We start from the raw sequence: 22984 nt of genomic DNA on the forward strand, positions 1-22984 counted from the left end.
GTTACCGGATTGGAAACTTGCGGTGTCCGGTTCCAAGTAGGTGCCAAGTGAAGTTCCAGAAAACAAGAGAAGAGGGGGAAAGTCACCAGGTAAGAAAAGAGCGCAGGGACGGGCCCCTTCTGCCCCCTCCTCTTCCCTTCTTTTCTTCTGGGGTCTCCCCCTCCCCCTCCTGCCTGGTCAGGTCATTGAGAAACATCTGTGTAAAGAATTACAAAAACAAACAAACAAAAAAGCCCAATGTGGTTTTCTGGACTTCGCTTCTCGTGAGGGCAAAAACAAAGCATGCTCGTGTATATAACACGTGGGAGAGCCAGGAGAAGGAAATCGGTGTGCCCAGGACCTGTTTTTGTTTTGTTTTGTTTTCTTTCCAGTTTGATTTCCTTGGGAGGAAATAAAGCTGGCTTTGCCCTGGTGTCGAGGTAAAAGGCAGATGCTAGGACCCAGCTCAGCTCGGCTGCTAACAGGCTGTGTGATTTTGAGCAACGCACTTCCCTCTGGGCCTTGATTTCCCCATCCCAGGAGCTGTGTGGGCTTTGGGACCTCCTTGCCATGTGACTTTGGGCAGGTTAGGGAACTCCTCGGAGCCCAGCTCCCTCCTCTGTGCAAGGGGCGGGGATGGTGACCTCTCCACCGCTGTCCTGAGGGCTGGATGAGAGAGGTGAGGCACAGCGGCTGGGGAAACAGACCTGGCTCTGTGCCCAGGTTTGCTCATCCGTAGAATGGAAATAATAACAGTGCCTTCTCTTGGCCAGTTCTGGGAATTCAGTGAGGTCATCTGTGATAAGTGCTTAGCTCACTGCGGGACCTGCAACCGCACTGCTTCTCCGTCCTCAAATCGGTGGCCCAAAGGCCAAGTGCACCCCCACGAGTATGTTTCCGTTGTTTTCAGGGCTTGCCAAGCCGCCACCCCTGCTGCCCACTTCCCATATTGTTTCACCCACCTGGTCCCTGGAGCTAAGATCCCCTTGGAGTCCCAGGATTCCTCCTTGCAGCCCTGAGGGTCCCGGCTCAGGCTAGGGGGTGGGCGTAGGTGGGAGAGGCCTGCGTCTCCATGGAGACGCTACCTGGGGGCTTAGGAAGAAGGGCGTAACTAACCTGCACGCCGCCGGGTGAGTTGGGTCCCTCCAGAGAGCCTCCATCCAGGGGGTGGGTTTCTACATTTGACTTTCCTTTGGCGGGGCCAGGACGGAGGGCAGCTCCTCAGCTGAAAAAGTTTTCAGTCCCCTCCTGCTGGGGCCTGGGCTCTTTGGTGACACTGTCCCTCGTTCTCACCTCACCCTGCAGGCCACTGGAGCTAGCAGCTGTTTGGAAGGGAAACGCTGCGGAAGGGGAAGGGGAGAGCGCGGGCCAGGCTCCGTGGGGGCCGATGACCGGCAGACAGAAGGATCTGCACTGGGTGCTGAGTTTGTTCCTTGTGCTGCGGATGGTGGAGACGGTGTCCGGGGCCAGGGGCCCATTTACAGGGACCCACATGAGCTCCCCGTTTTCGGCCTCAGATGTGAAGCAGACCACCACGGTAGACGTGTACATCCAGGTAGGAAGCTGGCATCGGCGGGGGTATATTCACCCAATCAACGAATATTTGTTGCGTCTCTGCTATGTGGCAGGTACCCAGCTGAACCCTGGGATATACCAGGGAATGATAAAGACAAAACTCCCTGCCCTCATGGAGCGAACAGTCTTCTGGGAGGACAGATCAAGGAGTAAAACATGTAAATTTCAGGTGGTAAGACGTTAGCAGGAGCTGTGATGAGGAGGGTGTATTTTCAATGAGTTCCGAATGGGTGGTCACAGGTGGCTTCTGTGAGACACTGACCTCTGAGCCAAGCCCCAAATGGAAAAAGGAAGTCACTTATGCAGACATCTGGGGAAGAAAGAGCATTCCAGACAGAGAGGACAGCAAGTGCAAAGGCCCTGGGGCAGCAGCAAGCCTGGCATGTTCCTGGAGCAGTGAGGAGGCCAGAGTGGCTGGTACAGGACGAGCGAGGGGGAGAATGTTAAGAGATGAGGATGGAGAGGTAGCCGTGGCCAGGTTATAAAAGGCCTTATAGGCTGAGGCTAGGAGGTGATATTTGTTTACAATAGTTGGGAGTCCGTGGAGAGTTGTAAGCCGAGTGTTGTCAGAATCTGATTTATTTCTTCAAAAGAGCTCTCTGGCTTCTCTGGGGAGAGTGGATTGAGAGGAGTGAGGGTGGCAGCGGGGAGAGCAGCGGGGGGGGGGGATCTGGCATAAACGTTGGGGGCACACTGCGTGGGATCTACCAACGGATGAGGTGGTGGGAGAAAGAGAGATCTCCAGGCGGGGGACGGTGGTGCTGTTGACTCAGATGCATGGAGGGAGAGAAATGCGGATGTCTCAGTGAGAGGCAGGAAGTCCTTCTCCAAGACAGGGAGGGTGGGGGCCATTGAGACAGGCTGCGGGAACTTGCATCATGCCATTCTGATGTCTGCGAGCAGGGGAGAGATCACAGTAGATCCCAAGTGAGAGACTGCAGGCAGGGGACTGGTCACCGTGACCCCTGGAGTCCCCGCCATTCCCCCTTGTGAGAATGGAATTACAAACTCCTCCCTCTTGCACCGAAGAGCTGGGGGTGTTCGGCGCCCACGCCAGTTTTGTAGGGCCGCAGAGTACCTTCGTGCCCACCTTCGGAGGCAGGTGAACGGGTAATTATACCCATTTTACAGATGGGAAAGTGGTTTGTGGTTAGTGCGGTTATAAACTTCACCGCAGCCTCTCCGGGCATGCTCCTCGGGGGCAGGAAAACCGGAATAACTTGTGGCTTGTGCCAGACAATCTCTGAGTTTATGAGCACTTAGGCCAGCACCGAGGCACGCTCAACAAATTCTCCCCCAACTCCTCCCCCTCCCCCCCATTTAGGGACACATCTCTGCCATAGATGAGGGTGCTGAGGGTCAGGGAGGGGAAGCCAGAGCCAGGAGAGGGCCAAATACTCCCCTGGGTGTCCTTAGTGACTCAGGGAATGGGGAGGAACCGAAAAGTCCACCCCAGACTCAGAGCAGTGCCACTGTGAATTTGCCACCCCAGGGCAGAGAGCTGGGGACGGGTGCTGCTGGGCTTTAGGGGAGGGCATGACTTCCTTGGGATGGGGGGCAGGCACGCTGTAGAAGAATGTGATTCTGGAGGCTGATGTGGGGGACCCCCCTTGCTGGCTCGCTCTGATGTCAGGGAAATGAAGACAAGCGGGGGCTGGGCCTGTCTCTCTGGCTGACCCTGAGGGCAAGGAGCGGGGAGGGGGTGCGGGCTGGAAGGGGAGGCTACCCCTGCCCCACCGGGTTGGTTCCCCAGGAGCTTCAACTAGTCACTTTTGGAAAGAGCTGAGTTCGAAACCGCCCTTGGACAATCACTTTGCCTCTCTGTGCCTCTGTTTTCTCATGTATCAAATGGAGACAATTGTACCAACCTCCCAGGTCTGTCACGAAGACCGAGTGCGATGGTGCCCGGCACAGCGTGTGGCAAAACAGTTGCTGAGGACCTACTGTGTGCTGGGCACTGTGCAAGACTTTGGTGGTGAGGTGGGCACTTAACAAGTGTGTGAGCCTGCGAATCGCTGGGGACTTCAGAACACATAGGTGCTTGGCAGGGGGGGGGGGGGGCACCTGGGGTGATGAGAATTTATAACTGGGGGGATCCGCCCTAGGCTGGAGGTAGTCAGGGAAGGCTTCCTGGAGGAAGCATCTGGGGAACCCAAGAATTGGAGGATGACTGTGGATGAACGCGGAGACAGAAGCCCGCGGTGCAGCGGCCCTCAGGGAGGACATGCGCAGTTGATACAGCAGTTGCCTCGCCTGAGAGCCAGCCAGCAGGGGTGGGGCCGTGGCCAGAGGGCTCAGAGACCCGAAATCTCCCCTCCCCCAGTCTGAGGTCGGTGGGGTGGGAGTTCGGCGAGGGCCGGAGGGGGTGGAGGCGCGATTTGACTACGTGGTTTCTCTTTAAATTACGGTGCAACCTACATAACCTCAAGGTCACCGTCTTTTCACTGTAATGCGGCCGCCGCACCCCCATCTGTCCCCTCCCCATCTCCCCATCTCCCCTTCCCCCAGCCTCCCCCCCCTCCCCCCGTCTGCTTTCTGTCTCTACGAATGGGACTGGTCCACGCACCTCCGATAAACAGAGCTGAAGAGCGTTTGTCTTTTCGGTGACTAGCTTCATTGCACCGAGCACAGCGCCGTCCCTTAGGGTCCCCATGCGGCCCGTCCCTCGTGTGGTGGCGGCGGCGTTTCCCTCCTTCTGAAGGCAGAGTCCTAGGCCACCGCATGGATATGCCACACCTCGTCGTCCGTTCATCCCTCCGGGACCCCTGGGTCGCTTCTACACCTTTGGGCGGTTTGTGAATAGTGCCGAGGAACGTGGGTGTGCTCGTCTCTCTCTGAGACCTGGGTTTCTGTTCTTTTCGGCATATACCCGGAAGCGGATTTACCCGATCTGGTTTTTTCCCAGTTTTATTGAGATAGAACGGACATCCGGCACTGCCGCCGTTGAAGGCGTCCGGCATCACGAGTTATGTGAAGCGAGGACAGGAAGCTTAGTTAACATCTCTCGTCTCATATAGATGAAAAAGAAAAAGATATATATATATTTTTCCCCCTCATGATGAGAACTCTTAGGATTTATTGTCCTAACAGCTTTCATACGTCCCAAACAGCAGCGTTAAGTGGTCACCACGTGGTGCCTTTCCTCCCTGGACTGGTAATTCTCTTAATTTTGGGGGGATCTGCCCCACTGTTGTTTTCCATTCCCACCAACAGTGCGCGTGGGTTCTGATTTCTCCCCATCCTTGCTATTTTCCAGGTTTGTTTGCTTTATATAGCAGCCCTCCTAATGGGGGTGAGGCGGTATTTACAAAGCTTTTTTTTTTTTTTTTTTTTTTTAATTCTTTGGGGTAACATTTATTCCTTTTTGAGAGCCAGAGAGACCCAGAATCCCAAGCAGGCTCCGGGCTCCGAGCGGTCGGCACAGAGCCGGACGCGGGGCTTGAACTCACGGACTGCGACTTCTTGACCTGAGCCCCCCAGGTGCCCCTCAGAGCTTTTAAAAGTTTGAGAAGGGGGAGGGAAATCCTAGGCTGCAGACCCGACAAAGGGCAAATATCCATCGTACAGAGAGCTTAACTCTGGCAGTGTGAAGAAGGAACACACGTGACCGTTCGCGCACGAGAAGGGCACTTGGCAAGTAATCGGGGACTTGCAATTTAGCGACAAGGAGATTCCTACCCCGCTGGCCTGGACAGGACTTAGTGAGAAGCACTGGTGTGGATCCCATTTGCCACTGCTGGTGGGAGTGTGTATAGTAAGTAGGGTCGGGGGCGGGGATTTTGGCCAAACCCATGGAACGTTTAACGTTTTTGTCTCTGCAAGAGACGTGGGCAGGGCCCCGCCCCTATCCTTTGGGCATTACCGTTCTTTGCTGGGCTGCTCTTGACTTCAAGTTGCCAGCATCTTTTTCTGGAACTGCCCCTAAGCATGGTGGGAAGAAGTGCTGGGGAGCCAGCTAGCGACCGGTAGGAGTCGGTGTCTAAATACCCCAGCTCCCTTGCCCGCAGGATTACTAGTCCAAAGTGGGCGTGGTCCCAGCCCAGGCTCACTGGTAGCTTTCTTTTCCTTCCCCACGACCTCATTTTGGTAGTTGTATTCCATACAGCTCCCAAATACTTTTTTTTTTCCATAAAAAAAATTTTTTTCTTCCAAATACTTATAAATCCTTGTGTCCCGGTTGCTTCTGGAGGAACCCAGACTATGATACACTCTGACTCAGCCCTTTTACTTCTAGAATTCTGTCTTTCAAAATCTTTTCACATGCACTCAGAGAGTCACATGCAAGGAAGTTTATTGTTGGCAATATTGAAAAATCAGACACACCCATAGGCCTGCCAGTAGGGAAATGTTACCTCCCCTGTGTATCCTTCAGAGTATAAAATACTCCTCCGTTGATGTTAAACAGAGTGCCAGGGAGAGGCACCTGGGTGGTGCAGTCGATTAAGCGTGCTGACTCTCGATCTCAGGGTGGTGAGTTCAAGCCCTGCGTTGGGCTCCGCCCTGGGCATGAAGCCTACTTGAAAATTAAAGAATTGAAATGTATCGGCAGGGAATCTAGGGGGAGTGTGATGGTTAAGGACAGGGTTCTAGAGGCTCAAACCGACTGGATTCCCACTGAGTGGACCCCAGGACACTGCCTTCGTGTCCTTATCTGTGCACCGGGCACGATAATAGGGCTCTCCTTGAAAGATTGTGGGGCAGGTTAATTGAGATACATTTTAAGCTCCTGGCCTAGTGCCTGCCTTATAGCCATTACTCAGAACGCTTTGACTCCTATCCGCTTCTCCGTTGTAATGTGTACCGATATATTAACACACGGCATGTATGTGAGGTGATAATAGCACATTGTAAGAAGAAGAGATTGAAGACGGATCCGTTTCTGTAGAACAAGACAAACTGTGTACTAGGATGTATATACAAGGTCATTATGCCTGTAAGGTTACTCGGGAAACTAACGGTGGTGGGGCCTTTGGGAAGAGGGGGGATTGTGGCGTGTAGGGACGAGAATGGGGGATTTAGAAATCCGTACATATTTGTGTTTGGAAACCAATACGTATTCGTGACTTACTTGTGTTAATTTCAAACACAAGTTTATTTGAAAAAATTAAAGTATGCGGTTGGCAGTGGGGGGGGGGGGGGCGGTTAGGGGTCGGGCTGAAGGAGCTTGTCTTCAGCTGCTGGGATGGTCCCGGTCCGGCTGCCCTCAGGGCGTCTACCCCTGACATGTCCCCCCCCTCCCCCCCCTTTCCGCCCGCCCCTTCCTGCAGTGTCGTGAGGTGTGCGGCCTCAACGTCTCTGACCGCTGTGACTTCATCAGGACCAACCCTGACTGCCGCAGCGAAGGGGGTTACCTCAACTACCTCGAGGGCATCTTCTGTGGCCTCCCACCCAACCTGCTCCCTCTGGCCGTCACCCTCTATGTGAGGCCCTGCCCCGGGGAGCTGGTGAGAGGGGCCAGTGGCGGCCGGGCCGGAGTTAACCCTCCCTCCCCTCTCCGGCGCCCCTCCAGGCTGTTTGGCTGCTGTACCTGTTTCTGATTCTGGGAGTCACCGCCGCAAAGTTGTGAGTTTGGCCTTGGGCTCACGGACCTGCTTCTAGATGGGAACAGAGCCCCCGGGGGGGCGTTGGCATTCGGGTGACCCCGTGTTTAGGAGAAGGAGGTGGGCAGGGACCACCCTCCGGGGAGGCCCACACTGGTGCCTTTCTCTCCGCAGTTTCTGCCCGAACCTGTCAGCCATTTGCACCTTGCTCAAGCTTTCTCACAATGTGGCAGTATCCTTTTGTCCAGGGCCTGCACCCCGGAGGGAGGGAGGGAGGGCAGTCCGAGGGGTGGCTGGGAGACAGGGCGGTGTGGCTCGTGGCCCAGGAAAGGCCCGGCCGGGCCGGGGGCCCTGGTCTGTGTCCCCTTGACGCACACCCCCCCATGGCGTCACCTTCCTGGCCTTTGGGAACGGTGCACCTGATATCTTCAGCGCCCTGGTGGCTTTCTCGGATCCGCGCACCGCCGGCCTGGCCCTGGGGGCTCTGTTTGGTAAGAGTGGCCCGGCTGGGGGGGTGGGGCAGCGGGAGCGGGTGCAGGGCGGGCTGAGCACGCCGTCCTCTCCCCCAGGTGCGGGTGTGCTGGTGACCACCGTGGTGGCCGGTGGCATTGCCATCTTGCGCCCCTTCACGGCCGCCTCCAGGCCCTTCCTCCGGGACATCGTTTTCTACATGGTGGCCGTGTTCCTGACCTTCACCGCGCTCTACCTGGGCAGAGTCACGCTCGCATGGGCCCTGGGTGAGCAGCCGCGGGGCTGGGTGGCTCATCCATCACCCAGGGCTGGCAGGTGGCAGGCCAGTGGGGCACAGCGTCCCTCTGGGTTCCCAAGTGAGGGGAAACCCTACTCAAGCTGGCCGGAACAAAAAAAAAAAAAAAAAAAAAAGGAACATACGGTTCAGATAACCAAAGGGGGCAGGGCGGAGACTGGGGTGGTGTTGCAGACCTTCACGATGTCACATTTTAACAAGCAATAGAGCCAGGGTGCTGACGGTGGCCGTCGGGGTCCTTGCTGCGCACGCGTTCCACTCCTGACTCAGGTGACGCGGGTGGAGGCACAATTTATAAAGGGTTACGGAAACCCACGAGGGGCGCTGAGATGCAGAGACATCTGGGGATCAGCACAGTAGGAGCCCCGGAAAGGGCAGGGCATGCTAGCTGGAGCCTAGTGAGGACTGGAGGTCTAGTCCTGGTGCCACCAAGGGCGAGAGCGACAAGTCACAAAGGGTCCCGCCCCGCCCCGCCCCGCCAGAGACAGGGCACCACGGGGAGGGAGCCTGGAAGAGTACCGCAGACCCTCTCCTGCCACCTGCTGATTTGCTGGTGGGCCCCCTGCTGGCCAAACCCGGCACAGCCGGAGCTCGGGGGCTGCGGTCTTGGGGCTCCCGCTTCCCAGGGCGCAGAGCAGGACACCCGCCCTTAGCGCTCGACTCAGGTCCGAAGGCCACTGTCTGTGTCGGGCGTCTCCTTCTTTGATTTCCAGACCGTGGGGGGCAGGAAGGGGAGGTGGGCCAAGGAGAGCAGAGTGGTGGGGTGGGGGCTCCAGGAATTGCCGTTTCCCCTGCGGGCGCGGGGCTAGGTTGGCACAGACCAGCGGCACCAGGCACCAGGGGAGCTGACAGCCCTTTGCTCTGGGCCCGTGGCCAGGATGCCGCTTGGTGACGGCCCGCGCCCTTGTCCGCAGGCTACCTAGGCTTGTACGTGTTCTATGTGCTTACCGTGGTTGTCTGCACCTGGCTTATACCGATGGCAGCGGAGGAGGTCCCTGGTCTATTTCCATGCCAGGCACCCCAGGTAGGGTTCTGGGTCGAGCTCCGAGAGAGGCCGGCGGGGGCTGGCACCCTCTGATGCCCTCGCTGCGCCCTTAGATCTCTGGAGGCCAGTGTCATCGTCCAGCTCCTCGGTGTACTTTTTCTACCCGTTCTCACCAAGGTCCCGCCTCCACGCTTTCACCGGTGCCGGTGAGGCCTCTCCCCCAGCTGCCTGTCCAGGTTCTCGAGTCCCTCCTGCTCCGTGCTCTTTCCAGGGCGACATCCAAGAGCCGTCACGGCTCACATCCAGTGTCGCTGCCACATACACAAATACGCGCGTAACACCCACGTACGCAAATACGTGCACAACACACGTGCATACACGCACGCGCAGCCGACCCTTAAACAACACACGGGTGCCGGTGACTCCCCCTACAGGAAGTCTGCCGTGATTTTTCCTCTCCTCCCCGGTGGCAACTGAGCCTTCGATTCAGCACACATCACCCCTGTGCCGTCTTCCAGACCCATCGTAGCCCATCAGGCTGGAGGAAGAGGGAGAAATGAAGCCCGGAGAGGGCCCTTAAGGTCACACGGAGGCAGAACTAGGGCTGGCCGTGACTCCTCACTTGAGAAAGACCATTTTGATTTTAGGCCCCTCTTTGCCGGGCTCAGAGGACTTCCAAGGAAAGTTCCAGACTGACAGAGAAACATGGGATGGGTTCCAAATTCTGGAAGGTCCCAAACTGAAGTCAGCAAATGTTTGAATTACCTCTTCCAACGCCCTTACGTTACATTTGAAGATGTTTTTGAGTTAGACTTTCTTCACTCGTAAGAATCCTGGGCGTGCATAGGGATTCTGAGAAATCCGAGCTCCAGAGGGCCTGGACACTTGGGCCCTGGACACTGCCCTGTCCCGGGGCTGTCCCGCGCTGGAATGGTGGCGGAGAGCGTCCGGGCTCCCTGGCCGGCTCGCGCGAAACACCCCTCTCTCCTACAGAGATGCTCTCAGACTCTGAGGTGGAACCAGTGTCTTCCAACAGCTACGACTACAGTGAGTCTGGTCTCCGTGCCCGGCGGGGTGGGGGTAAAGAAGCGGGGAGGGGAGCGGGGTTTCTAGAAGCTGAGCCAGCCGCACACTCCCCCTTGTACACCCAGGCGAAGAGTACCGGCCGCTTCTCCTCTATCAGGAGACCACGGCTCAGATCCTGGCCCGGGCCCTCAACCCCTGGATTACAGGAAGTGGAGGAACAAGTCCTGTACTGGAGGGCCCTCAAGGTGCTCAAGGTAGGAGGGGGGCCCCTGGAGCCAGGCTCACAGCTCCACGACAGCGGCAGGGCATGGCCGCTCAACCTTCTCCAGCTAAATGACAGGGGAGGGGCTGGAGTCTGCTGAGACCCTCTCAGAATAGGGTACCTGGGACTTGATGGGGAAACTGAGTCATAGAGCTTGGCTGGGGGCCTGACCTGGGGCTCGGCCCCCCACCGTGGAGGAAGGAGAGCCTCTGGGACAGAGGGAGAAGGGGAGGGGACCCCTCCTGACTGGGCAACGGGGGTCTGGGGCTGGGTGAGTGAGTGGGTCAAGGTGAGCTCCAACGAGAATGAGATTGAGCCGTGCTGACCATATTGCTGCTTCCCCGGGCTACCGTGTCCTGAGGTGTAGACCTGAGCGGGGTGCCCAGGCTGGTTTGCGGCTGCCTTTCATCACCACCCAGAGCAAAAGGGGCAGGGTCTCACCTCCCAGCCCTATATCCCCCCGGAGAGAACCTGGAGGCCGCCAACGCGGAGACATTTTCGCCCCTCTGTTCCAGGAGGCACGTAGCACACACTATCCGTCCTCCACGGTGGCTCCGGTGGCATCGTGACCTGGGGCCTCTGAGCCTCAGTTTCCTCCCGCAGCAAAATGGGGACAATGATACAGTGCCCTCCTCCTGGAGTGACTGTATTGTGAGTTGCTGCTACAGCAATGCCCTACAGGAAACAGCCCCCCAAATCTCACCGACTTACGACAACAGTCTTTTTTTCTCATTCAAAGGCCTGAGGGCTGTCTGGGGGGACTTCAGGCTGTGTTCGGAGGTGTAGGTCCACCCAGCGTCTCATTCTGGGGCCCGTGGGTGCTGGGGATGCGCTCTGGTCTCGGCAGAAGAGGCCAAGGCCAACTTGCAAGCACGGTTGAAGTCTCTACTCCCATCACGTTCGCCGACAGCCCGTTGTTCCGAAGCTCGTCACACGGGCCAAGTTCAGTGGGGCAGGGCGACGTATCCTGCAGACTCCTATCACTTGGCAAAGCGTGTGGGTGTTGAATTCTGTCGCGGGAAGGGATTGGAGCATCGTGAACAGTATCGAGCCTGTCACGGTCGCTGTGACATTTAATAAAAAGTAATATGCGGAGGGCTGGGTCCCGTGTCTTAACAGGCATGTTCCATTTTGTTGCACCTCGCTTTATTAAGCTTCACAGATACTGTATCTTTTACAAGTTGAAGGTTCGCGGCCAGCCTGTGTTTAGCAGGTCTGTGGCACCACTTTTCTTTTTCTTTTTTTTTTTAATTTTTTTTTAATTTATTTATTTTGAGAGACAGAGTGAGACCAAGTGAGAGTGGGGGAGGGGCAGAGAGAGAGGGAGACACAGGATCGGAAGCAGGCTCCAGGCTCCGAGCTGTCAGCCCTGAGCCCGACGCGGGGCTCGAACTCACGGACCGCGAGATCATGACCTGAGCCGGTCAGACGCTCAACCGACTGAGCCACTCAGGCACCCCTAATTTTTTAATGTTTATTTATCTTTGAGAGATAAAGAGTACACGAGTAGGGGAGGGGCAGAGAGAGAGGGAGACACAGAATCCGAAGCAGGCTCTAGGCTCTGAGCTGTCAGCACAGAGCCCAATGTGGGGCTCGAGCTCACGAGCTATGAGATCATGACCTGAGCTTAAGTCGGATGCCCAATCGACTGAGCCACCCAGGCGCCCCTGTGGGCACCACTTTTCCAACAGCATTTGCTTATCCTGTGGCCCCGCGTTACGTTCTGGTAATTCTTGCGATATTTCATACTTCTCGTTATTATTATATTTGTCGTGGTGATCTGTGGTCAGTGCTTAGCAGTCGGTGCTTATGACTCGCTGAAATCTCAGATGACAGCATTTTGTAGCAACAAAGTATTTCCTTAAGTAAGAGATGTACATTTTTGTAGACACAGGGCTACTGTGCACTTAATAGGCGACGGTGTAGGGGAAACATAACTTCTATGTGCACTGGGACCCCAGAACGTTCGTTTGACTCTCTTCGTTGCGACGTTCGCTCTAGTGAGGTGGTTGGGAACCAAACCCATGATGTCTCTGAGGTTTGCAAGTCGGCAGCACTCTGTCCGTGTTATTATCTAATTTAGTTACTGGCTGAAAACACAAAGTGTGGAGTCGGTCAGAGCTGGCCCCGTATCCAACTTCCCATACCCTTCTGTGTGTCTTTGGAGAAGTTCCGTAACCTCTCTGAGCCTCAGTTTCTTTGTCTGGAAGGTGGGAAAAGATTAGTTCCTATGCACGGGGTTGTCGTCAGGATCAACGGGCGAGGTGCTGTGGTCAGCTGAAGAATGGCCCCCCGCCCCCCGCCTACGTCCTGCTCCCTAGAAACATGACTATGTTACCTTCATGGAAAAAGGGATTTGCAGCTGTTGATTAAGGATGTCGAGATGCAGAGATTTTCTTGGATTATCCAGGTGGGCCTGGTGTCATCACCAGGCTCTTTCCAGGGAAGGAGGGGGGCGGGGGGGCAGGGACGGAGTCGGACGAGATGTGATAACGGAAGCACAGCTTGGCGTGACCCGGGTGGGGGCCGCAAGCCAAAGAATGCGGGGCGGCCTTGGATGCTGGAAAAGGCAAAGAAACGAATTCTCCCACAGAGCCTCCAGAAAGAGGTGCGGCCCTGCCGACACCTTGATTTTAGGAGCCTGTTCCCCAGAACTTGCCGGAAGGCACTCCGTCCTGGCAAAGGTGTCCCAGCGGCACTTGGGAGACTAATACAGGCACTTAGCCTGGGCCTGCCCAAGCCTTCGCGCAGCCCGCTGGGACGCGGGCCTCCCTCGTGACCTCCGTCTGCCTTCGCCCACTTGACAGCTGCCCGTGGAGTTCCTGCTGCTGCTCACCGTCCCAGTTGTGGACCCCGACAAGGACGATGGCAACTGGAAACGGCCCCTCAACTGCCTGCACCTGGTGATCAGCCCGCTGGTCTTGGCCCTGACCCTGCAGTCGGGCGCCTGTGAGTATGGTCCTGGGCCGCCCCCCCCCCCCCCCCCATTCCGGGCCACGTTTTTGAAGGCAGAGTTGCCTGGATGGCAGAAGGGCGTCCCCGGTGGGGGGTGCCTGCTGTCCGAATCACGGCCGTCCCCTCTGTTGCCTGCTGGGGCACCTGGCTGGGGAATTCGAGTTTTCTCCCGTCTGTGCCAGGCTGCCCTCGCCTTTTCCGACCTGCTCTGGCTAAAGAAATGCCCAGTGTTATCAGGTGTCTCCCAACTCCTGCTGTGCAGGCTTCTTTCTATTACGTGCTGCCCATCCCTCTGTCCCCTGGGCATCACGTGGAGGTGGGGGGGGACTCTGGTGACAAATGCATGGCCGGGTGTCAGCATGAGACAGCTACCAAGTTCCCTGGGGGTTTCCTCTCTGATTTGGGTGCAGGGGGAGAGGGGGCACAGAGACTGTCCAGCAGGGCAAGGTGTGATCCCAGAGCCGAGAAGGGCGCCCCCTGGGGGTGCCAGCCGTCTCGTCCCTCAGCCTTTCATTCCCTACTGAGCGGGAGGGTCTCGTCTCCGGTCAGGGCACCCCTGGGGCCTTGCTCTCATGATCTCTGTGGCTTTTTTTTTTTTTTTTTTTTTTTTTTTTAATTTTTTTTTTTTCCAACGTTTATTTATTTTTAAGACAGAGAGAGACAGAGCATGAACGGGGGAGGGGCAAAGAGAGAGGGAGACACAGAACCGGAAACAGGCTCCAGGCTCCGAGCCATCAGCCCAGAGCCTGACGCGGGGCTCGAACTCCCGGACCGCGAGATCGTGACCTGGCTGAAGTCGGACGCTCAACCGACTGCGCCACCCAGGCGCCCCTCTGTGGCTTCTTAAAAGAGTAGTTCCGAGGCGTCGGTCACTCATGAGCCATCTTCTTGATTTTTCTCCCTCTGTGTACTGTTAAATCTGACATTTTTCTTGAATCAGCTGTCCTTAAACTTACATTCACCGCAAAGGAAACTGTATCAGCCGCACCAGTAGGAAACTGGCTTCATTGCCGATACATGCAAGGTAAATGCACAGCCAAAATTAAGCATCTGAGCCGGGGGCCTTTGTTCCGGAGGGCGTTCAGCAGGTGTCAGAGACGTCACAGACCCATTAGCACCAAGGGAGACTTTCTCTGAAGGAGGAATCTGGAGACCTCCTCCAGAAGGAGACGACAGAGAGCGTCTTGTCCACGTACCGACACCATCCGGTGACAGCAGGTCCATCCTGGGGAAATTCTGGTTCAGGCTAACGCGTTTGTGACCCCCCTGCTGGGCTGAGCACCGCATAGCGGGGCCCCCAGACTCGGCTCCCTGCCGGAGGGGGTGTTGTGTCTGTCGCCAGAGCCTCCCAGCCTCCCTCTCTAGACCACCCCCAGAGCCCTCTTCCTGAAGGGCCACTTTTCATATGTGGTGGTCACTTCTCCACTCCAAGACCTCCATGGCTCCCCAGTGCCTCTTGGTACAAGTCCCCACCCCCGCCGGCCATCATTCAAGCCCGCCGCCTTCCCCAGCCTCTTCTGCTCATGCTATACCAACCACCTGCTTGGTTCCTCCCCGGTCCAGCTCTCCCCTCTCCTCCTGTGGCCCTCGTGCCCTCTCTCTGCTTATGACTCATGTCCTCGGCGCCCGAAGAAGCCCTTCCTGACCACCCCACATCCAGCCACCTCCTAAAATTCCCCTAGAACAGGCTTAGCCAATACAGAGGAAGGGGCCCCTGACCCAGGCGTCAGGTTCCAAAGCCCAGACCACGTTCTGTCAGAATCGCCTCCTGAGATTCCGGCACAGTATGCTGGGGACACGATTCTGTGTATCAGCTCCCTCGTGTAATTCTGTCGCCAGCTGACGCTGGAGGGCCCTTCGAGCTAGACTGAAAAAGAACAGGAGGAGAGTCTGGGTCGCCAAACCCTCCACTGCCTTCGAGTGGTGAAAAGGGTCACGTGCGGAGAATTCCAGAGTGTGCTGCCTGCCCGTAGGTGGGGCTTTCTCCTTTTCGTGTTTTGCTACGAAGCCCCCGGAGCTCACATACTCTCACTGGGCTCCTTTGGGAGCGGGTTTGTCGAGAGAGCGGACGCGGGGCCCCAGGGTCCGGGGTAAGCGGCGGGTTTGAGCGCACGGCTCATTTAGTGGGGTGGTGCTGCCCTGAAGCTTAGTCTGAAGAGCATACAGCATCATGGTTGACTAGTGATGTCTGCCACGGCGTGGGAGAGGACGGTGGTGGGGAGCGGGCTGAGCCACTCCCGTCCTAGTCTCACGGGAGAGGGCTGGGGAGAGTCTTGTCTTTTCACGGGCCTGCTGCCTTTCCGGTATGACTAGCTTGAGGCAGGGGCTCTGTCTTTAATTTCTCTGTCCCCTTGCGGTGCCCGGGGACAGCACTGGGCACGTTGCGTGTCCGACGACGGAGTGCAAGTGAGTTTTTATCCCTGGGTCTCCTCCGCCAGCCCTCTCGCTCACTCTGGGGAAGACGTGTGCCCTCCAGGAGGCGCGGCCACGCGGAAGCAGTGGTCCCAAGTCCCTTTCTTGCCTCTCTGCAGACGGCATCTACGAGATCGGTGGCCTCTTTCCTGTCTGGGCCGTGGTGGTGATTGTGGGCACAGCCCTGGCTGCGGTGACCTTTTTTGCCACATCCAACAGTGAGCCTCCCAGGTTTCACTGGGTAAGAATCTCCGGTGCTCCAGGGTGGGATGAGGGGACACTGGAATCTTCCAGAAAGATGTGTGTTCGTGCTCCCCGGGGCAGTTAGGCCAGTAATCACTTTCCGTGATGACAGGTCTTTAAAGCCACTTTTGAGACTTTCGGGTTTTTTTGTTTTTTTTTTTAAGTTTATTTTGAGAGAGAGAGAGAGAGAGTGCACGAGTGGGGGGGGGTGGCGCAGAGAGAAGAGGGGGAGAGAGAGAGAATCCCAGCGAGGCTTGAACTCACCAACGGTGAGCCGAAATCAAGAGTCAGACCCCTAAGTGAGCCGCCCAGGTGCCCCACACACTTTGGACAGTTTTGTACCTGTTGAAGGTTCTTTTTTTCTTTCTCTTTTTTGGAGCAGCTTTATTTTATGAGATGTAATTCACATATCCTGATGCAACTGACCCCTGTAAAATATGGGATTCGGTGGTTATTATTATATTCACGGAGCTGTGCAGCCATCACCGTTATCAGTTGGGGAGCGTTTCAACACCAAAAAAAGACACCCCACGCCTGTCACCCAACCCCTGGCCACTGCCAGTCTGCTTCTGTTGCCTATGGATTCGCCTGCTCTGGACTTTTCGTAGACACATACGTACACAATATGTGGTCTTTTGTGACTCTGCGTCGTGTTTTCAAGGTCGTTCCGGGCATGAGCAGGGATTAGTGAATCTCTCCTTTTCGTGCTCAGTGCCATCCATCGTATGGCGACGGACGTTCTTTCTACTTGGGGATGTTACGAGTAACGCCGCTGTGAACTTTCGCGTAAAAACGCGTGGCTGGGGGGTTTTGTTTCTCTTGGGTGTATTCCTAGGTGAAACGGTGGGGTCACTTTTCGAGGGATTGCCAGACTCTTTCCTGCTGCAGGAAACCCCTGTGTCTCCAACAGCCAGGTCCCAGGGATAGAATTTTCTGGTGTTCGTGGTGGGTTTTTTTCCCATTCTCTTCACCCTGCAACACCCTGAGGAATTTTTAGGCAGTAGTCCAGAGTTTACTCATAGAGTTCACTTAAAATGTTCTTTTTTTTTTTTTTTTTGTTTTACTAATTTATCGTTTTTAAAAATTGCGGATTTTAAGCATCGGCACAAGCTCTCAGCAGGGAGCGTACCTTGAAGACGTGATGCGGAGTGAATGAGACCAGTGACAAAGGACCACGTTTGCGTGCAGCCGTGTATATGGCGTGTCTAGAGCAAGGCAGGGAGCCAGAGTAGCAGCTGCGGGCACCGGAGGGAGGTGGGTGCGCTGGGGAGTCCCCGCTAATGGGGATGGAGTTCGTCTATGGGCTCTGGCCCAGAGAGCTATGACAAAAGAGTAACACTGAGCTAGCATTTTACTGAGCACTTACTGTGTGCCAAGCACTCGCTGCTTGAATCCGTAACTCATTTATGCTCGTGACAATCTCAGGGGGTAGGTACTGTGATAATCCCATTTTACTGATGGGGGAACTGAGGCCGATCCCTGCTGGGACCGGCCTTGGGCCATCAGCGCACCGTTCTCTCCCCAGCTCTTTGCTTTCCTGGGCTTCCTGACCAGCGCCCTGTGGATCAACGCAGCCGCCACAGAGGTGGTGAACATCTTGCGGTCCCTGGGCGTCGTGTTCCGGCTGAGCAACACCGTCCTGGGGCTCACGCTGCTGGCCTGGGGGAACAGCATCGGAGGTGACGCAGGGCCGGGTGGGCTTCTGGGATGAGTGCCGGCATTTCACTGTCCTTTGCTCCCCTGGCCAGAGTGCCTGTGGGCATGTGCTCGGGCCCACTGTTGCTCTGGAGTGACCATAACTGGTCATAGGGGTGAGATGGCCTGGACCGTATCTGGGCCAGGAGACTGTAGAAGCCCTCGCCTCTTCCCCCTTGTCCGATGTGTAGACATGGGGCTCCCCGTTACAGCCAACCACGCTGAACGTGTACGTGGGGTACGCCACCTAGCGGGCTTCACACACGCAACCCATATACCCTTCTCTAACTGCTGCCGCCGGGTAGGGTTGGCCAGGTTGTGCACTGCACAAGAGCATTCAGACAAGGAGTCAGGGGGGCTAAAATCCACATCTCCTTCCACTCACCTTTCAGGGTACCTTTCTCTAATTGCATAAAGGTGCTATGTGTGCTGCCGTAATGGCATGTCACACCACGGTGGGAGGGAATGGGACAGAAAGAATGAAGGATGGGAATCATGTCGTGGGAGGCCGTGGCGAGGGCCCAGCTAGCTACCACAAGGCCAGATGGGCATTCGTGGGTGTTTGTTGAACCGAAACGACTGTGGTTAAGAATTAGGGAGCGAATGACCAGAGGGCCAGGGGGAGGGCCACTCCCCGCCCCTCAAGGGGGTCTCTCGTTTCCATGCAGACGCCTTCTCAGATTTCACGCTGGCCCGCCAGGGCTACCCGCGGATGGCCTTCGCAGCCTGTTTCGGCGGCATCATCTTGAGTATCCTTCATGGGGCCGCCCTCCCCTCGGCTCTGGTGGCCCAGCCTCCGAGGGCCATGGGCGTGCTCGGCGCCCCACCCCTGCGATTGGCCCTTGCTGTACCCCCTGGGCAGGTGGCGTAGCTGCCCGAGCCTTAGTTTCCTCATCTGTAAAATGGGCGTGCTGAGAGGACTGACCTCAGAAGGGCTGTTGTAAGGATTGAATGAGGTGACAGAAATGCTTGGTGCCTGGTGAGCCCCCAGTGGACGGCAGATACTCTTTTTCGTAGACGCCCCCATGCCGAGCTTATGCGGGCCCTTTGGAAGACCCTCTTCCTCCTTCTTATGGACATCGTGGTCTGTAGATGTTAGGGGGTGGCCAGCTTTTTCTTAAAGGGCCAGAGAGTAAATAGTTTAGACTTTGTGGGCCCTGCCAACCTCTTTTGCCACCACCTGACTCTGCTGTGGTCGTGTGGAAACAGCCATCGGCAATACGGAAATGAATGGGTGTGGCTCTGTCCCAATAAAACTTTATTTATAACAGCGGCCTGCGGGCCGCTTGGCCTGGGGGCTGTAACTCACCGCGCCCCGGTCTGTGCAGGAAAGACAAGGACGAGCCCCCCCCCCCCCCCCCCCCCCGGGGCTGAGAAGAAAGGGCTCACCACTCGCCAGGCCAGCCGTGTGACCTCGGGGCTTTGCACACATCTTACTTTACTCTCCGAACCTCAGCAGTCTGTAAATTCAGAATGGGTTGGCGTGGAGACTGATGACGGGGTAAAGCACCCAGGGCGGTGCCCGGCACATAACGTGTGCCCAGCAGACGTGGGCGGGGACTGGCCGTTTGTCACTCCTTGGCCGGCCAGGGCCTTCCGGGGGGTGGCCCTTTGAGACCTGGTCCTGGCTTTCTCGCTGTGGCCTCTCCTGAGCCCTCAGGTTGGGGTGGGAAGGAAGGAGCCCTGCCCGGAGCGGCGTCCCTTGACCGACACCTGTAGATGGCCTTGACCCGTGCTCCGTCACAGGTCGCCTCCCCTAGCCGCAGGGAAGCCCAGTGCTTACCAGGGACCAAGCACTTCTGCAAACTCATTTCCTCCTTGCAGTTTGAGTGAGAAATGTACATTAAAGGGGCTAAAACTGGAAAGGGTCCCTCAGGGTCTGGGGGGGCTGGGGGTGCATAGACCGCAAGGGACGCCGAGGGGCGTGGGGTTGGGGTTTGTGGGGCGTTGTTCCAGCAAACTTCCTGAGCGGGCCGCAGATATCCTGGTGGGAGTAGGGCTGGGCTGCCTGCTCCAGATCTCCAGGAGCCACGCGGAGGTCAAGGTGAGTGGCCGGACCCCTGGGCAAGGGGCCCCTTCTGGGATTTTTCTTTCTTCCTTTTTTTTTTTTTTTTTTTTTTTTTTAAAGCAGCCTTCACACCCAGTGCGGAGTCCCACGCGGGACTTGAACTCACGGCCCTGAGGTCAAGATCGGAGTTTCTCTCTCCTCTTTCTCCTGTCCCCCAGTGCGAGAACATTCCCGTCTCAGCGGCATATGCTTGCTGGGGAGAGGTGTTACCTGAACTTGTGACAAGTCAGAATGTGTAGAATATTTTTAAAATAGCCTGAATGCAGGGTTGAAAAAAAATGTATTCTTTGCAAGTTCCCAGGTTAATTAGGATACAGCCTTGCGGGCGGGGGTCGGGGGGGGGGGGTGGTGGGAGCAGGGGGTCAGGAAGGCCCTTGGATTTATGTCCCGGGCAATCACTTTAAGTCTCCTGCGTGTGACTCTGGGGTGAGTTAGCACATCCCTGGGCCTCAGTCTCCTCACCTGGGAACTGGGTGAGATGGCGCCCCCACAAGCTTCCTGGATAGCATGCGTGAGGCAAGGGCCAGGCCGAACCCCTTTGCCCAAACTGCCCACAGAGGACAGGCCAGGAGGGAGGATTAAGTCAGCCCCAGCAGGGAGCCTGGCAGATTTGGAGAAGGTTCCGAGACGCACTGAGTGGAGGTTCTTAACGCTTCAAGGATGCCCGAGGGGTGCATGAGACCTCCTGTCGCAGGCGTTCCAGCGGGTGGGGGCTGGAAACTGCGTTTTAAAAGCAGCTCCCTGGGGACGGATGAAGGTAGGAGGGCTTGAGAAACCCTGTTCCAAACAAGGTTGAAAACGTCGGCCCTTACCCAGGACCAGGGAGGCAACCAAAAACGTGTGGGTGATTCACGTGGCCTCATGTGGCCAGGTAGTCCCACATTTTCTAGAGAAGAAATCAGGATTCCACGGGGAACTTTCTCGAGTCTCAAACGTTGCTCAGGGCAAACGGGAAAGCCGGCGGGAGGCAGATTCGACCCCGCCCGGCCACCAGTTCGCATCGTGCCTCGGGCATCTCTGTTCTTAAGGACCCACCGCCCGGGCCCCCACGCGAGAGCAGCTGGGGTGCCGTGGGGCTGAAAGGCGGCGTTATCAATGGGAACCGTCCCCATGCTTTCCCTGAGGGGCTCTGCTTGGCGGTGACTCTTGCGGGCAGGGGGCCTGAATTAGCTGGCGGCAGGGCCAGCCTCGAGGTAGCCACGCCCACAAGCAAATAGCTACTGACTGCTTGGAAAGTTTGCTTTTCTAAAAGGTAAACACGGGCTGCAAATTTTGTTTAGACGCTTCACGGTTTAATAGGTTTCTTTCAGATCCATCCCGGGCAGTTCCAGTTAATGAGGATTTAGGGTTGGCTCCCCAAGGGGCCGATTTCTTCCTTTCTCTTGCTCTTTGTGGGTGTGTGTGTGTGTGTGTGTGCATTCCACTGCCTTTGTGCGGAGTTTAGGGATGGAAGGCATCACGGACGGATGGCCAAGGGCTGGTGTTGGGTGGAAAACGCAGCTGCTCTTAAGCACTACTTTGCCTACGATTCCGTTTCTGGTTTCGGGACGGACGTGCAGGTCTCCGTGTGTGGATCCACACGCGTGTGTGCATGTTCGTCCCTGGGCGGGGAGGCAGGATAGGGTGTCGTCGTTAAGAGCTTGGACGTGGACGTGGGCTCTGGCACCAATTACTGTTTCCTCGCCTGTGCCTTGGGGTGAAGACGCTCCCCTCACAGGTCGTCGGGGGAGGTTCCTTACCCCGACGCACAGATGAGAGGCTACGTGGAGTGGGTGAAAACACCAGCACAGCACCCAGTTGTCGAGTCCCCCCGTGGATGTTAGGTGAATGCTAAGTCCAGGAGGCAGGGAAGCAGGGAGAGGGTCATTCACTTCTTTTCGCTCTTCTGTATCGCTGGAGAACTTTCCACCACCTGCACGGAACGTGCGTATGTAACAGACCGTGTTAGTTTCCTAGGGTTACCATGGCAAGTGACCACCAGTTAGGCAGGTGGCTCAGAGCGTGGAACTTGAGGGCGGGGCGTGCCATCCCACGGGGCCAGAGCTCCCGCACCTGGCGAGGGGTGGGTGACGGACTGGTGGCCGCGGTGACCCCGCCTCTCCCCCCGATCCCCCCCACAGCTGGAGCCAGACGGACTGCTGGTGTGGGTCTTGGCGGGCGCCCTGGGCCTCAGCCTCGTCTGCTCCCTGGTCTCGGTCCCACTGCAGTGCTTCCAGCTGAACAAAGTCTACGGCTTCTGCCTGCTCCTCTTCTACGTGAGCTTCCTCGTGGTGGCCCTGCTTACCGAATTTGGGGTGATTCACCTGAAAAGCGTGTGAGTGACGCCGCGTGGCCGGCGCCACCTGGTGGCCGGGAGGTGTCACTGCAGGCAGAAAGATGGAAGTCGGACCCCGGGGGGGCCCGTGAATGGGGCTGGAGGTTCCCGGCCGCCGCCCTGGGCGGGGCGACCAGCTAAGCCTTGTTTCCCGACGTCGGAGACCGGGCCTCGCTGTGGACAGAGTTGCAGACAGAAGGCACACGTCCTTGGATGATCGGCGGAGCCTCTCGGAGGCAGGGGTTGGGGGTGAAGGGGATGACGGAGTGCCTTCCAAGCTGTTACTGGAAGACCACGGGCGTGTCCGGGGCCTGGAGTCACGCTCTGCTGCCTTCCCGCATCTTCTCAGGGCTCACTCAGACCGCTGCCAAGCCCGGGCTTAGCCAGAGTGACTCAGAGGGCGGGCACAACACCTCGGGCCATCGGGGCTGAGTTCTAGAGCTGCACCGTCCGACAGAAATGGAATAGGAGACACCTGCCTGCCTTTGAGATTTCCAGTCGCCACGTTAATAAAAGCCAAAGCAAACGGGGGGAAATTCGTGGTACCATACGTATGGCTCAGTGGCCCCAAACTAGCAGCACGTGGCTCTGGCCCCCTCAGCGGCCACCGTCCTGGACGGCACAGCCCTCGACTCTACCTCCGGGACCGTCTGCCGACTGTCGCAAGCGCCTCTGTGCCCTGAGCTTGGGTTTCCCCAGCTGTGAAACAGGAGTCCGTTGACCGTGGCCCTGTGCCTACCTCAGGGGGAGCCCCGGGCCGGGGTCACAATGCCCGAAAGCTCCGGGGACAGAATGAGTGCTCCCCAGTGCCTTCCCGCTGTCCGCCGCTGACCTGACTTTCCAAGGAGCACCTACGTTCTCAGTTTGCCCGGCCGCCTTATGCCGGCGGTGGCAAAGGGGTCCAACTGTCTTTTTTCCAGTGAAAAAGTCATTAAATATTTCAAGTGTACAGAAAGGGATACGCCCAGCTCTTACCGGTTCTTCCTTCCCTGGGCCAGGTGACGAGCGGCTGGTTCCAGGGCCAAAGGCTCTTGGGCCTGATGGATCTGTGGCACGTCCAGGGGTGGGGCTGGGGTGGGCGGTCAGGGGCAACCATGGACGAGCCCCCCCCCCCCCTTTCCCCACAATACGGGAAGCCACGGGACGGCACCTGACGGAAGTCAC

General features: G+C 57.1%; 1 protein-coding gene across 1 annotated transcript; it reads left to right on the plus strand.

Annotated features, from left to right (window-relative positions):
- On the plus strand, positions 1-22779 carry SLC8B1 (solute carrier family 8 member B1). The gene is given in 20 exon segments (XM_030335695.1): positions 1-89; positions 1285-1534; positions 6822-6974; positions 7064-7116; positions 7269-7326; positions 7480-7585; positions 7664-7831; positions 8775-8827; positions 8829-8864; positions 8866-8884; positions 9839-9892; positions 9997-10065; positions 10068-10094; positions 10097-10125; positions 12941-13082; positions 15620-15741; positions 17269-17422; positions 18107-18187; positions 19418-19482; positions 21627-22779. Coding segments are annotated over 19 exon segments (1755 nt in total). The 5' UTR covers positions 1-89; positions 1285-1366; the 3' UTR covers positions 21825-22779.
- The last annotated feature ends 205 nt before the right edge of the window (positions 22780-22984 follow it).

This window comes from Lynx canadensis, chromosome D3, assembly GCF_007474595.2.
Source record: "Lynx canadensis isolate LIC74 chromosome D3, mLynCan4.pri.v2, whole genome shotgun sequence".
NCBI classification, from domain to species: Eukaryota; Metazoa; Chordata; class Mammalia; order Carnivora; family Felidae; genus Lynx; species Lynx canadensis.